Source organism: Rhamphochromis sp. 'chilingali' (assembly GCF_963969265.1).
Source record: "Rhamphochromis sp. 'chilingali' genome assembly, chromosome: 7".
Taxonomy (NCBI): Eukaryota; Metazoa; Chordata; class Actinopteri; order Cichliformes; family Cichlidae; genus Rhamphochromis; species Rhamphochromis sp. 'chilingali'.
Window position 1 is genome coordinate 15,146,671 of NC_137934.1, and position 16,793 is coordinate 15,163,463.

Sequence of the window (16,793 nt, forward strand, 5' to 3'; positions counted from 1 at the left end):
GTAGGAGAACGTATACCCTGTATGCAGAAACCATCGAGATGACTAAGCATGAAGCCTGCTGCCTCTGGCACCGTGTAGACATGTTCCATTCTGTCAGAGCTCTGCAGCACATAGGCACTGTTTCACACGGTCAACCCCCCCCCAACCACCTCTTGGCCAACACAATGGGAATTTTAGTGGCTCAGTTATACCAAGCACTGGCTGCAACTGCAATGTTTTTGGTCCTCTCAGGTAATTCACATACACACACGCACACACATATGTATGTATGTATGTATGTATGTATGTATGTATATATATATGGTTTGGAGCATTAAATACATAACATAATGGGAGGTTTAATACCCAAGCATAGTTTTAATAGTGGTTAAATAGACAGAATACATAAAATAAAAGATGATTGTGTCACCCAAATGAGAAAAAAATGCATCGAGTGTTCTTCAAGAATGACTCATAAACAGCTATATCAGGAAAATGCACACCAGATCTCAATGCAGGTATTTCCCCAAACAGCAAATATCTCAGCTAAGCAGTCACTTCAGACCAACCCCCCAGTACCAGTGAGTGTGTTCACAGTGTGTGTGGTCTGAGATGGAAAACCCTTTCCTGTATAAAGTCTTCAACGCCACCTACTGGTTAAGAGAAATTCATTTGCTGGTTGAGCTCAGTGAGATCAGGAAAAAATATAGACTATAAAACCTTTCACATTGTGGAAAAAGGTCAGAAATTCCCATGAAATACTTCCATAAAATCAATGCATTCCATATTTTATTGCACCATGTCCCCTGATTTCTTTGCACCCATCCACTCAGCCAGAAAGTTCAGGCCGTGGCCTCCATTCTTCTGAATCTCTTCTGTACATTAACATGTACGCCGTTCTACTGCAACAAAAGAAGAAGAAAGAAAACAATGAAGCATTCTTATATAGCAAACGGCAACATAAATAAGGAAGGAAGAAAAGGAAACCATGATGGCATTTTCAATTCACATGACAGGAAAAGTGAAACTAAAACTTCCAGGTGTTTTCCAGAAACCAGCTTGTTGTTCAAAGACAAGACAACATGACAGACATGACGGATTTCCTCTGTTTAGGGGTTCAAAAGTTTGAGAGTGTTCGTGGCGAAAAACACAATCACCTCTTTAATCAAGACCACGGAGCAGAGAATAAGACTTTGTCTAAAAATCTAAAGCTCCTTCTGCAAGGAGAAAGATGAAAGCTCCATTATGTCAGCAGGAGTCAAGCAAATGGGGCTTTAAATGTTATTATTAAAATCTCTGATTTAACTCTGAAAAGAAGTGGAAGCCAGTTAAAGTGTGATAAAATGGGAGTCACATGTTTGGTTACTCCTTGCTCTAGGCATGGCTGTTGTTTTACAGGGAGTTTTTGAAGGTGAGAGCCCGAATGCAGAGAATTCTCTGAACAGATCTCCTTCATATTTCTCTGAACTATTTTAACTGTAGGAAACATGAATGGTGAAGTCACTAAGCACCTCATAGTTGCATTCTTTCTAACAGTCAGCAGGGGCGACTCTTCTGGATGCAGAAGAGCAGGGTTGTCGGTGTCATTTTACAGCCCACATTGATCTTAAGTGTGTCGGAGAAGTGAACCTGCCCTTACTGTCAGTGTAAAAAAGTTTAATTAGCCAGTTAATCCCTGAAATATCTCAATATAAGAAAAAGAGGTGCAATTCCAACAGTATTTCCTCAATTTTTGTATGTGATAAAGACATGAAATAAATCTGTCAGTACTATCAGTTCTGGTAGCTCATTGCTCACACTGTCCTGTAATTATGAAACAGAAAGTTTGCGTTAATTCACCGAGGATACTTTTTCATTTAGTTCTTTTTCAGTAGGAAAAATTGTAAAATTTGTGAAAATACAGTTAAAATTCTGAAATGTACATCCTCCTTCACATTTTCTAAAACTGTCCAGTGGGAGTCTTTGCCAGGCCGATTCTGGCCCTCGGGCCTTATTTTTGAGAAAAATGATGGCGCTATGATGATGTGTGACCTTCCAGTAGAGGTCCCAACTAAGCAGGGAATATCAGGGAGAGGGATAAGCACATATCCCGATTCATCTGGACCAAAAGGACCCAAAAGTGTAAAGTATTTAACGACGCAGCTGCCAGTTTGACATATGAGGCTAGGTGAACTAGGCCTAAACGATACAGCTTAACAGGTATAATGCCATTTTGGAGTAACACAACAAACTAAGAACTAAATAATTTCAAAACCGTGTCCTTTGAACTGGACAGAAAGGACGTTTATGGGCAGATTTGTCATTTTTTCTTAAAAGAGATAAAAGAAAAAAATGATGATGCACAACTATTAAAGATCGCCATGGCTGCAGGTAAACAAACAAACAAAGAAAGCTTAATGGTAGCTTCAGAAGATGTCTTTTCATAAATATAGCAAATTCAATGTGATCAACAGAAAAAGTGACTTTTGCTCTTCAACTGCAGGGGATGGAAGGACATATAAACTAGAGGAAATGGGACGGTTATAAATAGATGGACTGCTGCAGGTTCTTCCTGCAAACTAAATGTAGGTGCTCTGATAATAATAGATGAATATCCTTGGAAAAAGTGGAAGACTAAAAACTAAAGGTTGTTTTTTGGGGGGGTTTTGTATAGTGTTAATTCTGCGGCACGCACTGTCTGGTTAGCTCTGTCACCTCACAGGAAACAGGTCTTGGTTTGAATCCACCGGCTGAAGAATTAAACCTTTCTGTGTGGACACTGCTTGTGCAGAGAGGAGGAACCTTCAGAAACATTTTTTTAAAAACCATCACATCCTCCTGGCTCTCAGCTGTACAACCTCTTGCCCTTTAGTAGGCGCTACAGATCCCTCAAATCAAAGAAAGGCCGACTCTGAAGCAACTACCGCCTTATCTTCCACTCCTGCAATAATTTCCCTTCTGTGTAATATAAGCCAACTCAGCGAGCAGTGTCTTACATTTTTGGTCATTGAACTCGTTCCTTCTTTTTTTATTTACTGTGCAAATGACTATTTGTTTTTTGTTTTTTTTCTCTTTGCATCTGTAAGTGCAGCCATGTAATTTATTTACACACAAAAACATACGATAAAAGACTTCTAATTCTAAAACTAGACATCACGTCCGATCCACACCTCAGTGACGCATTTTTCCCAAAAACTAAGACCACGACTAGCGAAATGCTGAAAATGATGCGTTGAAATGTCTGACCTCATCGTGGCTACATCCTTCAGCCTGTGGTCTCTCCACACTTTCCTCTTTAAGAACAACACACTGACATTTTGACACAGTCGTGAGTTAGATGAGACTTTTGATATCACTCTCACGTCTGTGCCATATATAAAAAGTTGAAAGAAGCTACTGGGATGTTTGTTCAGCCTTCGCCATCGTCATCTTGGCATTTTGAGGGTGGATCTGACTGAAAAACTGAGAAACCACACAGTCATATGGCAACAGCCTGTTAAAATAAAGCAGGCCTTTACTGTGACTCTAATGCGGATCATAACTTAACCAACAGCCTGTTTTATTCAGTAAAGTAGAAAGTAGCACTAATGTCTCCAGGAAAGCGTTTCTGAAGTCTTTTTGCAACCAGGTAAGTCAAAATAAAACAGATTTAAGGTGCTTCGGTGTCATTCGATCATTCGGTCATTTATGTACAGTCTATTATTTATGTACTAAGTAGCTGGTGACAGGATGGCAAAAAATCTAATGTTTTCAAAGTCTTACTACCTCCTTGCTCCAGATATTCAGACCAGAATCAGACTGACTAGGTTAAAATGTGTCCTCATTAAGCTTTGATGAGCCATTTCCAGCTGCTGTAGACAGCTTCATGTTTATGAGTGTAAAATGTGTGAGAGGACTTCATGACCCCAGTCAGAAACTGGGCATTTTACCTGTGTCGTCCTCCATATGTTCTCTGCACTTCTTCCCAGGAGGTCTGTGGATTTGAATGAGAATCAGACAGAAAATTCATCAGAAATTGGCAATTCAATAAAAAGCACAGAGGGTGAAAAAGTTACATCCCTCTCTCCCTTTGATATCTGCAGATACTTTCACATCAAACTGTATACTGCGATTATTTGTAATTATTTTTTAGATCCGATGTACCTGCTGTACGTGGCTATCATCTGCATAGTACCAGCACTTGTTCTCCCTGTGGCGGACGTAAGCAGTATAGTGCCCAAACATTGCATAACCAGAGTGCACGACCACTGCGTACAAGGTGTACCTGCACTCATTCTGGAAGAAAAACAAATAAATAATCAGAGTATTCACAAGCAAAAGATGCAATATTCACGTAAAAAAGAATTCAGACGTACCTGTGCAAAGTTTTCGGAGAACACATCTTGGAGACTCTGGGAGAAATCAAAGGTTTCTGGGAAAGGAACCCTGCAGTCAAGTTTGTGTGTGGAACCGCGGCTGTTCCGAAATCGCTTCAGGTTCATGCACAAGATACGAGGCAGTGAGAGGAGTTTGACACCCTGAACAAAACAAATGAGTGAATGTGAGTTCATGATTATGCTGGCAAATATGTTTCACCCACCCACTCTCGTCCACTCATCCCACTCAGCCCTTTAAATACGTTTTTCTTTCCTCAAAGATATTTTTATTAGATTGAAGCAATGAAGAAAAATAGATACACACAGATTTGTTATACAACAAGCAATTAGATTTCACAATGATTGTTTGAGCTGACACGATAGAATACAGATTAATGACACATTCACATATCTTGTAATTGATTTCATCAGAGCCTTTTCAATGTGTTGGAGGGCGATTTAAACCCGAGTCTCACCTGTCTGGATGGGTTCTTAGTTCCACAGTGTGCACAAAAGCAGGAGTTTATGCCCTTGAGCTCCTGATGCTCAAAGAAAGAGTTCATGCAGCCCTCCTGAAAATATGACAAACGTAACAAAATAAATAGTGAGTAAAATAAACAGTGACAATGCAATACAGCTAAGGTTTGTAACCTAACAAGTCATATGTCATTCATTTGATCTTTTATGAGTGGTTCTGTGCTGGACTATTTGCTGGTGACTCTGATTTTTGTAATCCTAATAAACTTGTGCATTTTCTCCCTCTTTACACTTGTGTTGTGTGGATTTATAAAATCTCCCCCTCCATGTAATACTTCCCAGTCGAAAATGCTGTATTTTATTACACCCATATGATTGGATCAGGATTGGCTAAAATCTTTGGCTTCAATAAACTGTAAAAATTTGAGATTTTAAGATACGGCCTCCAATAAAAGGGAAAAAATAACAAACAGAGATAGTGTGTTTCCCAACAGTTTTAGTATTCTTAAACAAAAGAAGAAGAAGACCCACAAGAGAGTTGTCGTCCTCCTTTACATAAAGCGGCAGGCTGAGCATGTAGCTGGTTTCAGTTTGGATGGAGTTGCACTTTAAACACTGCAGGTGTGTCTCCACTGAAATCTTGTACAGATCCTGAATTTCCCCAGCCTTTCAGAGAGGGCAAATGCAAACAAACACTGTTGCAGATAACACATGCAGAAATGAATAATATTAGAGTAGTTTGATCGCAGTCCAACCAGAACTCTGTTGTCCATCTGCTGGTGAATGAAGTTGAGAATCGAGAGGAACACCTCATCTGCATCATGCTGCACATTAACTGTAAAGCATCATTAGAAGGTGTGAAATAAGACACATCGGCAGGAGGTATTTTCTCTGCAAAAGCATGGCTCTTACGTCGAAAGTGGTTTTGGTCCAGACAGTGGAGGAAGTCACGATGTGGAGCGAGCTGAGGGAGGTCACCCCGCATGGCCTCAAGAACTCTCTTTAGATGCAGCACGACATTACGAGCATCTCCTCTCGCACCAGCTACATCCCACCTTTTAAAATTCATAAAAGCTTGTTAATATTGTAAACAGCCTTAGGATTTCCACAGTAAGTGGCACTACAACATCACTGAGTCAAGATGAAAGCAGCTGTAGTAATTCGTGTGATTACCTTTCTAGCAGTTCTGCTATTTCCCAGGTAGCAGAGAAAGTCTGCAGCAAGCTGTTCACACAGCATGATAGACAATAGTTGGAGAGGCCTCTCATCCCTGTAAGAGTAACAAGGGTTAAATAACAGCCTGTGACACCGTGAATCAACCCACCAGAGCACCAGCGGGTGTGTGCATGTGTGAAAATAAATAAAAATGGAAAAGCACAGTCAGCTGTGGAGAACCCCGCATTTTTGATATATATTCTATTAAAATAGCAAATCATGGTTTTAGAGATCACAGAGCATGAGGCTTGTTCGGTTTATTAGTTTTAGGCCCCGTGTTGAGCAGATGTGGAGCAAGTTGACTTCACTTCACACAGACTCACGGTCAGTATTTTGGTTTCTGTGTCACTGAAATATGCCTGACCTGAAGGTCAAATGCAACAACAGACAAAAGAGCATTTATGAATCAGTCATAAATTTATGAGGCTTAAAGAGTTCTTTTGAGGTGCAGAAATCCTTTAAAGGTTTGTTAAACAGCATTACCACCTCCTTAACAACCCAGTATGATAAATATGAGTAAATATGAACATGAATATGATCAGTTATATGACTATTAGCATAGTTTAAACAGATCAGCCAGTAAATGATTAGATTATACAGTCACCAGACACTTTATTAGGTACACCTTTTCAACTGCATGTTAATTCATATATCTGATCAGCCAATTACATGTCGGCAGCTCAGAGCATTTAGACATGTAGACGTGGTCGAGTCGACCTGCTGAAGTTGAAACAGAGTTACAGAGTGGGAAACAAAGGTGATTTTAGTGACTTTTAACATGGCATGGTTGTTAGTCTGAGTGTTTCAGAAACTGCTGATATACTGGGATTTTCCCACACGGCCATCCCTAGAGTTTACACTGTAAAGTTTGATGTCAGAGGTCATAAGAGAACGACCAGACTGCTTCAAGCCGATTAGAAGAGTAGAAACAGCAACTCAAATATTCACTAAAATTAGGTAACCAAAATGAAACTGAGGCTATACTTCACACGCTTCACCAAAATTGGACAATACATAACTGGAAAAACGTTTTCTAGTCAGATGAGTCTTGATTTCTGCTGCGTGAAAGCATGGCTTTTCCTTCCTGCCCTGTATCAACAGTTCAGGCTGCTGGTGGAGAGGGAGTAATGTGGGGGGTATTGTCTTTGGCCCTATAGCACCAGCTGAGCATCATTTAAATCCACAGCCTACCTGAGTGTTGTTGCTGACCATGTCCATCTCTTAATGACAACCGTGAACCCATCTTCTGATACCTGCCTCGGGCAGGTTAACGCACCATGTCGCAAAGCTCAAATCATCTCAAACTGGTTTCTTGAACGTGACGATGAGTTCACTGTAGCCTACTCAAATGGCCTCCACGGTCACCAGTTCTTAATCCAGTAGAGCACCTTTGGGATGTGGTGGAACAGAGATTCCCATTATGGATGCAAAGCCAACAGATTTGGAGCAAATGTGCGATGCTGTCATGTGAGGAAAGATTCCAGCGCCACCAAGGTGTACCTAACAAAGTGGCTGTGAGCGCATCTTTTGGCACACTGTGCACTACATTACTCATGATTGTTCATGACCGAAAAAGCACTACAGCTTTAGAAAGTTAACTGACTAAAATAATTTTTCCTATCTGTGAATAAAACTTGACTTCAAAATTGTTCCGTTTTTATTTACTGTGAAATTAATAACGAGTGCGTCTACGAATCGTTGAGGAGCTTTAATCGTATTTAACAAGCATCTCGTGCATTTCGCTGAAGTAGGACCTTTAAACTAGTATTTATAGTTCTCAAGCAAACAGGAAATAATATAAAAACATCACCATCGGGTTGAGAATGATCCACTTACTATATAAGTGATTCTCCAGAGTAAGTCTAGAAAAGAAATGGCAGATCCCAGTAGACATCAGTGCAGCCTTCTGCTCTTCTTCAGGGTCTCAGGACGGTCACTAAACCAACAGAGGGTCGAGCGTTTGTTGTACTTCACCCCACTGTAAACATCAGCGCCACAGAAACAGTTCCCAGCAGCAGTTTCATTTTACAGCTTTCTCTTCGCTTTGCTGGAAACGAAACTCACAAACTGTCATGCGCAAACCGGCTGGAACTATGACGTCGACATGTTACGGCGATCACGTCGGCGCTTATTAGCTACACAGAATTGGTGACACACGCGTCCAGATTATCTCCACAGTCACAGGCAGTACTCTGTACTCGAATACTTAAGTATTTCCACTGTGTGCAACTTTATAATAATACTTCTCACCTGTACCCAGGGGCGTGTCCAAAGAGGGGGGCAATGAGTGACCCCAGCCCCACTTTAAAAATGTGATTAAACTAATGTGACTTCCACTTTTTTTTTTTTAAAAAAAGGCCCCTAATTTTTTTTACATGCATGCAGAACTTTATGAATTACAGATAATATATTCTAAATTTCCTGCAGCACCACTTTTTCTAAACTTCAGGGACATGTACGTTTACCTGAACACTTTTATTTACTCTTTCACTTTTTTCGCTACTTGTAAGCTTTCAGAAAACAACTTAAACATTTAAATCAGTTTTAGATTTAAAACTGCTTAACAGTGCTGCATAAGATTACATTTAATAGATCTTCACATAAATTCTTCACTTCACTTCTTCACTTCCTGCCACCATCGACTCACTTCAGTTTGCTTACCGGACTAATCGTTCCACAGACGATGCCATATCTCACCTGCTCCACACATCCCTGAGTCACCTGGACACTGGCAGAGGGAATTATGTTAGGATGCTGTTCATGGACTACAGTTCAGCATTCAACACAATAATTCCCTCTAAGCTTTTCACCAAGTTGACGGATCTAGAACTCAGCTCATCACTGTGTCAGTGGATCCTCAAGTTCCTCACAGACAGACCCCAATCAGTGAGGGTGGGAAAACAAGTCTCCCCCTCCATCTCACTCAGCACTGGAGCGCCTCAGGGCTGTGTTTTAAGCCCCCTGCTGTACTCACTGTACACTTATGACTGTGTAGCCACATCAGACACCACCTCCATTGTCAAGTTTGCTGACGACACTGCTGTTGTGGGCCTGATCTCCGACAACATCGAGACGGCCTACCTGGAGGAGATTAGGAACCTGGAGACCTGGTGCCAGGAGAATAACCTCCTAAACATCAGCAAGACTAAGGAGCTGATCGTGGACTTCACTACAAAGCAGGCGAGGAATTACAAACCCCTCATCATCAGTGGCACGCCAGTGGAGAGAGTGGACAGTTTCCGATACCTGGGTGTCCACATCACTCAGGACCTGTCATGGTCCTGCCACATCAACACCCTGGTTAAGAAAGCCCGTCAGCGTCTCTTCTTCCTCTACACCAAGTGGTGCAAGTCCAAAGCTAGGAAGATTATGATGGACCTCTCCCATCCCAACAATGGACTCTTCTCACTGTTGAGGTCTGGGAAGCGCTTCCGCTCCCCCTTAAGGCCAAAACAGAGAGAATGAGGAGGAGCTTCTTCCCCCAGGCTATTCGGGCCCTGAACCAGGTGTAGGACTGGACTCTCACACACATCACATCACCACACGCACCACCACACATTTCCTATAATCCTATAATTTATAATCTTTATAATCTCTTCTGCTATTTGCACATTCTTTACTGTAAATTCCTAAGTTAATTTGTAAATTTTGTAGTAACCTGTAAATTGTAAATATTGTAAAACTTTTTTTCTGTCATTTAATGGTCGGGCATTGTACAGCTACAAGCATTTCACCCCCATGTCATACTGTGTATGGTTGTGTGTGTGTGTGACAAATAAAATTTGAATTTGATTTGATTTGAATTTGAAATTAAATTCAAATTTTCACAACAGGAATATAGGATTATAAAAAAGTTTGTTTTTCCCTGTTTAAATTTTTACTGATGATACTTTTGGAAAGGCTTGACAGCATGTTAAGTAATCGGTTACTTAACTACCCATCCATCCATTAAAAAAAATTAATAAAAAAACAAGGTGAATGGATTCTGCCCTATTACACACACTGTCACATCCACATATAATTCAAAATTATAATTCAAAATTGATTAACCTATAAAAATTTAAGGTTCATTTATGAGAATTATCAATAAAATAATACATAAGAACAGTCACAGGGACGCTTAAATGCACAACAAATATCTTCACTTTGACATTGAAAGTACATTTTCTTGAGATCCAATCCTGTGAAAAACTAATTTCAATCTGACAGCTTCCATTTGAATTAAAAGGGTAACATGTTGATAATGCACTTGATTAATTGATCATGACCACTTCTATAAAAGCTGAGGTTTGCTGGAATGGAGCATTCCGGTGTCTTAACACAGCGCCAAGGAGGAAAAACGTCATCTCTGTCCACCTTTCACACCCATTAACGTTGTTGTCAAATGTCGTAATTGTGGAGGAACGAGTTAAAAAAGTAACTGCGGCTTCCCATCGATCTGAGAAAGGTTACAGGGTCATTTCCAAACAATCTGAAGTCCATCATTTTGCAGTGAGAACAATTATTCACAACTGGAAAACATTCAAAGCAGTCGCCAGTCTTCTCAGGAGTAAACGTCCCAGCAAATTCCACACCCAGTGCATGATCTTGGACGTGCAAACAACTACATCCCAGACTCTACCGACCTCAGTTAGCATGTCAAATGCAACACTTCTAGAAATGTCCTTTGGAGAGACGAGACCAAAGTGGCAATGTTTGGCTGTAATGCAGAGCACCACGTTTGTTGAAAACCAGATACAGCATATCAGGACAAACACCTCGTGTCATGCACAGTGGCAGAGGGGTCATGGTTTAGGCTTGTTTTGCAGCCACAGGACCTCAGCACATTGCAGTACACAAAACTTAAACCGGCTATTATAACTATTGTTATAATCATTTAACAAATTTCATATTCCTACAGTGATACACTGACTGCAACTGTTTTCTTACCCCTATTCATCATTCTAGGTACTCTGAACCAGAACAGTGAGTCACTTCCTAGACTTAAAAAAGGAATGGAAAAAAAACACATCAGACTCTTGATGACTCATGTGTTGCTTTGAGATGGACAAACAAAGGATGTATTAGTGAGGAGCTGGGCAGAATTCATGGGAAGCTGTGTCATGTGAGCTGAAGAGTCTGCAGCTTAAAAAAAATGCAAGTTTTCCTGGAATGAGTACTTTAAATGTTTTATAGATCTGACGTGAATATCATCCATGTTGTCTTACAAACAGTCCTTAGAGAATTCATTTAAAATGATAGACCAAGCATATTCAGTCCTCTACAGTCCTTTGCTCTGAGTGACTGCCTGATAATACGGTGCAAACATGGCGTTCCACATCTGTTTGAGCAGCTGCAGAAGTTTAGAAATCCACATGAACGCAGACGGGAGAGCTGCAGGTAAAAAAAGCACAACAGAAACGCATTTATAGTCACTTTTATTTTAACTTCTAAAAGATGATGATGTACCAGCAGAACTAAGGTTTCACCCAACCTGGATCCATCCGAAAAAAGAGCATGTAGAGGAGGATGGCAGTCAGAAAGATTCTCCGGAAAGGGAATGAGCCGGAGCCAATCATCAGGAGTTTTCGATATAAAAACCTGATCACAGCCTCAAGTTTATGGACTAAAGTACCTGCAGAACAAAAGCAAAATCACAAACAGTTAACAGTTTCAGTCTTTTTTAGGCCGCTTGGTGTAATGCATCTCATAAGGGTTGAGGCTGAAGTGTCAGACCTTGGGATGAGACAGGATGTTCGGTGACGTCAGAGCTTCCACTCATCCTGGGATTTAGAGGAGGGTCTTGATTTTGTCGCTCTTTTTCTTCTATGATATCCAGCGCTGTCTGTCTGTGTTCTTCTGTGAAGGCGCTGCTAAAAACCTCGCCTGTGACCAGCTCCCGAGCCTCGTCTGCCTCTCCCAGCGGCACAAGGACATGCAGCAGGTACAGCTCTGCCACCGTCCCGAAGCTAGTTGCCCTGCTGTTGGATGGGTAGTGTAACCAGGCTCTGGTCACCTCCTGCATTACAGCAGGCTCACCCACCTTGGAGTAAAGAAGTATACTGCCAAAATGAGACACAAAATCACATTAGTTAGTATTTTACTGAAGTTTTTAAAGAAATAAAATCCTAAATAGTTAATGCAATACTTTTCTAAACCCCTTATGTTAAAGCTTAAAGTCTACACATGAGTCAAATCTTGTTCATCTGACTTAAAATCCACTGTGGTGGTCAAGTATATCTTTCAATTCTTTGTAAAACACAGACAAACACATCACACCTTTTAGCAGAAATAAGTTATTTTGGGTGTCCTGCATTCTTGTCCTTCAATCTTTAATTCTGAGAATGATGGCACCACACATATCACCATCAGTCCCAGAAGTCAGAGGTTTAAGTAGGAAACATGGCGTTCCTAAGTATTGGCACAGTATCTGGGAAGCTTGGCTCCAAATTTATGGATATGAAGGCGTGATAAATGTCTGTTTCGTTACTAGAACAAGGCACTTTTATGTAGGATTTTTTTGAGTTTATCACCCATTTCCAGTCGTTGTCCAAATATTTCAAAAAGCCAACCGTTTTTCATTGGACCTACCCACTGACATAATAGATTTGGGATTATAGTCTCCAATTTTGCCTGCTGAAGAGCTTTGGAGGGCATACACTTTGGACTTCACAGACTTTATAGTTTTTCCTACAGATAAAGACCTCTTCCATAGCCATTCAGACCTCATCAAAGCAATTGAGTAATAAATAAAAGTTCATTTTTTTTCTTACACTTTGTACAATAGTGTGGGCTTTTACAAATGTGACCTCATTGGGTAAAAAAATATGGCTCATCAAGTCAAAACTTCTAGTTTTCTATTTATGGGACAGTCTGGGCAATGAGCTAGCAGAACTCGCTCTGTCATTTTACACATTTATTCATTTAAGCCTAAATAATTGTGATGACAGATGTCTTTTATTTACTACAACAACATTTCTTTATCACAAAAGGCTGAAGTCATTAATATAAGGTTTGATTATAATAGCACTCAGAATGAAGCAGAAAAACACAGCTCCTATAAGTGATTTCAAACAGCTATTCTTTTGAAATTCAGCATCTGAGAGACTTTATACTGTTTGAGTGAAACTGTGACTATGTACCCTCTTAATCTAAATTGAGATCAGTCCGTAAAAAACAGTGAATTGTTCATGTCTTTTAAAAGTTTTATTTTTAAACGTCGTTATTAGTAAGTTTGTCATATTTGAATATTTCTGTTATTTGTAATTACATTTTATTTTCATTTTTAATTCATGATTAATTATATAATTAATGACGGATCAAATGTGCTGATTGAAAAAACATGTCTTGGAGAATTTGCATATTTGAACTGTAATACGATTTGTATTTTATACTTTATTTCATATTGCGTCCACCTGCCCAAAGGCTGGGGATCAATAGACCAGTGTGTAATAATAATAATAATAACAATAAAACTCTTTCCTCACCACATCTGCATGATCTTCGCTGGTATTTTCTCCTGCTCATACTGTTGCAGAACCCAGCAGAGGACATCACGCCACTGATTGAGCTCAGCCAGAGCCTGAATCCCTAAGATGCAGAAACCAGCCTTGAGCTCTGCACATCTGCAGGAACAGATGTTTCTGTTATAACACAAAAATCCAAGCTTCCAGTTAAACATGTGCGTGAAGCTTCAGGACCCTCACCTGCTGTCCTCGGGCTCCAGGCCGGCGAGACTCTCCAGACCACTGAGACATGTGTCAAAAGCTGCTTGGAAGTCTCTGTGCACCATCATTTGTTCTGCAGCCGACTCCAGAGTGTTGAACATCTGGGTCACAGCAGCAGAGAGCGGAGGGCTGGCGGCCTGGAAGCTGTTCATGACTCCCGGATGAACTTAAAACAAACCCAACAAACACTCAAAGGGTTTAAAGCACTTTAGCTTGCAGCTAAGCACGAAATTCTCCACAACGGTTTGTTTACCTTCCGTTTAGCTTCCTGGTATTAGCCCACTGTCCAATCAGACGCCACAGTCTTCAGAATGTCCGAGGCAGCCAATCATATTGCAGCTCTTTCCAAAGCACGTGATACATTTTTTCCCAAGCTTCTAAACACGTGTGCGGAGTAGAAGAGTGTGTTGTTCACACAGTTTAAGTGTCAAAAAGCTCATCTGCTGCTTCTGTGAAAAGTAAGTCACACTTGTATGTTATATAGTGGATTAATGATCACACCTGTATGAGTTTAATGAGGGAAAGAGGCTATTTTTATGTGTTTTTAAGACTGGTGCCTCACTAGGAGTTGGGTAGCTAACTTGCTAGGCTTATTGTGACGGCCAGTATCGTGTAACTAAACGGAATTAACAGCATTTTACCATTTCTTGTTGGAGGGGGGTGGGTGATGATGATGATGATGATGATGATGATGATGATGATGATGATGATGATGATGTTGTTGTTAGTGCTGTAAATGTTCAACAGACCAAACGTTAAAGTTTATCACCGAAGCTGCTCATTCCCGTTTTATTGAGATTTAACAGCTCGGTGGATTCGCTAATCCTAACTTGCCTATAAAATCTTTAGGTTTACGTTATTAATCATGGAAGGAAAATTGTAGTACTGCACTTGTCGGCCACTTTGTAAGATACATCTGTTTACGATTCAGCCAATCACGCGGCAGCAACTTGGTGGATTTAGTGAAATGTGAAAGAAAGGTGATGTAGGCGAGTTTGAATACGGCATAGTTGTTGGTCTGAGTGTTTAAGAAGATGCTGATCTGCTGGGATTTATAATATTTTTAATATTAGTGTTGGGTACTAGAGACCAGCTCAATGTTTATAGAGTTGTAGAAGAAGACAGTCTGAATGCGTAATCAGTTTTATTTAGACTTCTCTCCCCCAGGTTTACTTAACTTTATTAGTTAGTTTGTAAAGATGTTGCAGTTTATTTTCATTCTGTTTTTTTTTTTTTTGTTAGTAGTATTACTTAAAAAATACGTTATAAATGGATTTTTTTATTCTACCTACCTACACAAATGCATGTCATATTTAAATAATATACATCGTCTTGAGGTTCTTAAAAGTAAATCATAAATTAATTAAAATCCAAACATCCTCCTGAATCCCGGGCTTCAGCTCAGGCAGTGTGGAAGAAATCGGCAGTCATTGGCGAGACATGTCGCCTCAGACCATCCATTTGTCTTCTCTTGTTTTCACTGTTGTGTGGTGTAAGGATACATGTGAAAGTCCTAAAAATTCGTGAACCCAAGTTTGCTTGACTGGTGATTTGTTAATGTCTTCGCAGCATCTTTAAAAATGGCAAAAAGCCTTCGGAGTAAATTTAAGCGAAAGATGCGGGCAGAGAAGAGGAAGAAGAACGCTCCAAAGGAGCTGAATCGTCTGAAACAAGCTCTGACCCTCGATAAGAAAGGAGAAGTCGCCATGACCGACATGCAGGAGATCGCCACAGTGGTGCCAGCTGAGAAGATAAAGAAGCAGGCCGACGTTAACATGGAGGAGGCAGAGCCTGATGGTAAGACAGTGAGCACCACAGTCAGCAGACTTTATAGTTTGTTTGGTTTTTTTTAATTACGAGGTGATGTCACACCTTTTTCTGTGTCACGTGTATCGTATCATGTGTGCGTGTCTGTGTGTCTGTGTTTCAGATGGCAAGATGGACATGGACAGCAAGCGCAACAAGAAAACTCTTCTGGATGAACATGGACAGTATCCGGCGTGGATGAGCCAGCGGCAGGCCAAGAAAATGAGGGGCAAACGATTGGGAAAGAAAGGTGGCAAGGGAAAGAAGAAGAATGTTGCCTGGTAAACCACTAAACGGGAAGACCGTAATTCTAGCTTAAAGACTCTGGAAGCTGAAACACAGCATCCTTTCGTGATAATTGTTGTGTTTCTTAATTAAATTTCATTGTGTCTGGTGGATTTGAAGATTTCCGGGCTTTGCCACAGAGCCTGAGATCGTACAGAAGTTCACTGCAGAAACTGGTTTGTTCTCATGGAACAGCAAAACCCTCTCTGACTTGAGATCAGAGGACGGAAAACGTGTGTGTAGTGTGTCTGCAGAAATGTGAGTGGTGCACGTGTATTCTCTGCCGCAAGTTAAGTCTCTAAACTCCCATTAAAAAATCTGTCCTATGATTTATTCTGTTCACTTGTTCTTTTCATTTTCTTGACATCGTGCAACTCTTGCCCACCTCCAGTGGCCCCTGAAGGTGTGTCAAAAAAACAGAATTATTAGTATTTTAATATGATTTATAATTTCAATTGTTGTTTGTCATAACTTTAATTCATTACGCACATTCTTTACAATTCCAGTACTGTGCAAAAGTGCATGGTGGATGCAGATGTGATGGTGCCTCTTTTATCGTGTACTTGTCCGGTTTCCTCTTTTTATGGACACACTGCATGCACAACATGCCGAGATATGCCGACAATCACCTCGTTGGTACAAAACTCCTATTTCAAGCCCTTCACCCTGTGTTATCTTTGCCGTTTTTCATACATTCAACTAAAGAAATGACAATAAATGATGTTTTTGGTGACAGACTAGTAAACACAACTTAAAATTAGTTCATTGCTAAGTTGTCTGTTATGTGTATACACATAAATCTTGAGTTGTGTGTGTGTGTGTGTGGGGGGTTACACTTGAATGATTCATAGGTCAGTGTTAAGTGTTTCAACAATCAAACAAACATTCCTCTAAATTGGTCGGGTACAATGACTGGGCTAAAACTGAGTTTAAAAAAAAGCAGCCAAAGTCCAAAACTATGAAGCAGGTCAAGAGCACTTTAAAAAATTAC

At 40.4% G+C, this 16,793-nt stretch overlaps 3 protein-coding genes across 5 annotated transcripts; 1 reads left to right on the forward strand and 2 right to left on the reverse strand.

The window, feature by feature from the left end:
• Window positions 1–338: 338 nt before the first annotated feature.
• usp18 (ubiquitin specific peptidase 18) lies at window positions 339–8,074 on the reverse strand. 3 transcript variants are annotated; one of them, XM_080886556.1, is made up of 11 exons: window positions 7,842–8,074; window positions 7,197–7,393; window positions 5,964–6,060; window positions 5,703–5,845; window positions 5,546–5,625; window positions 5,322–5,456; window positions 4,790–4,885; window positions 4,314–4,475; window positions 4,102–4,233; window positions 3,888–3,931; window positions 339–881 (listed from the first exon to the last, which is right to left on the reverse strand). In XM_080886556.1, exons 2-11 carry the CDS (start codon window positions 7,246–7,248, stop codon window positions 809–811), a joined length of 1,014 nt encoding a protein of 337 aa, XP_080742682.1. In that variant the 5' UTR covers window positions 7,249–7,393; window positions 7,842–8,074; the 3' UTR covers window positions 339–808. The 3 variants fall into 3 exon arrangements, with proteins under 3 accessions (XP_080742682.1, XP_080742681.1, XP_080742680.1); XM_080886555.1 differs by lacking the exon at window positions 7,197–7,393 and having other exon boundaries at window positions 339–878; XM_080886554.1 differs by lacking the exon at window positions 7,197–7,393.
• Window positions 8,075–10,060: 1,986 nt separating this feature from the next.
• On the reverse strand, window positions 10,061–13,976 carry pex26 (peroxisomal biogenesis factor 26). The gene is made up of 5 exons (XM_080887121.1): window positions 13,691–13,976; window positions 13,472–13,609; window positions 11,721–12,046; window positions 11,479–11,619; window positions 10,061–11,378 (listed from the first exon to the last, which is right to left on the reverse strand). Exons 1-5 carry the CDS (start codon window positions 13,861–13,863, stop codon window positions 11,266–11,268), a joined length of 891 nt encoding a protein of 296 aa, XP_080743247.1. The 5' UTR covers window positions 13,864–13,976; the 3' UTR covers window positions 10,061–11,265.
• Window positions 13,977–14,031: 55 nt separating this feature from the next.
• On the forward strand, window positions 14,032–16,131 carry llph (LLP homolog, long-term synaptic facilitation factor). The gene is made up of 3 exons (XM_080887122.1): window positions 14,032–14,169; window positions 15,281–15,508; window positions 15,642–16,131. Exons 2-3 carry the CDS (start codon window positions 15,292–15,294, stop codon window positions 15,800–15,802), a joined length of 378 nt encoding a protein of 125 aa, XP_080743248.1. The 5' UTR covers window positions 14,032–14,169; window positions 15,281–15,291; the 3' UTR covers window positions 15,803–16,131.
• Window positions 16,132–16,793: the final 662 nt, after the last annotated feature.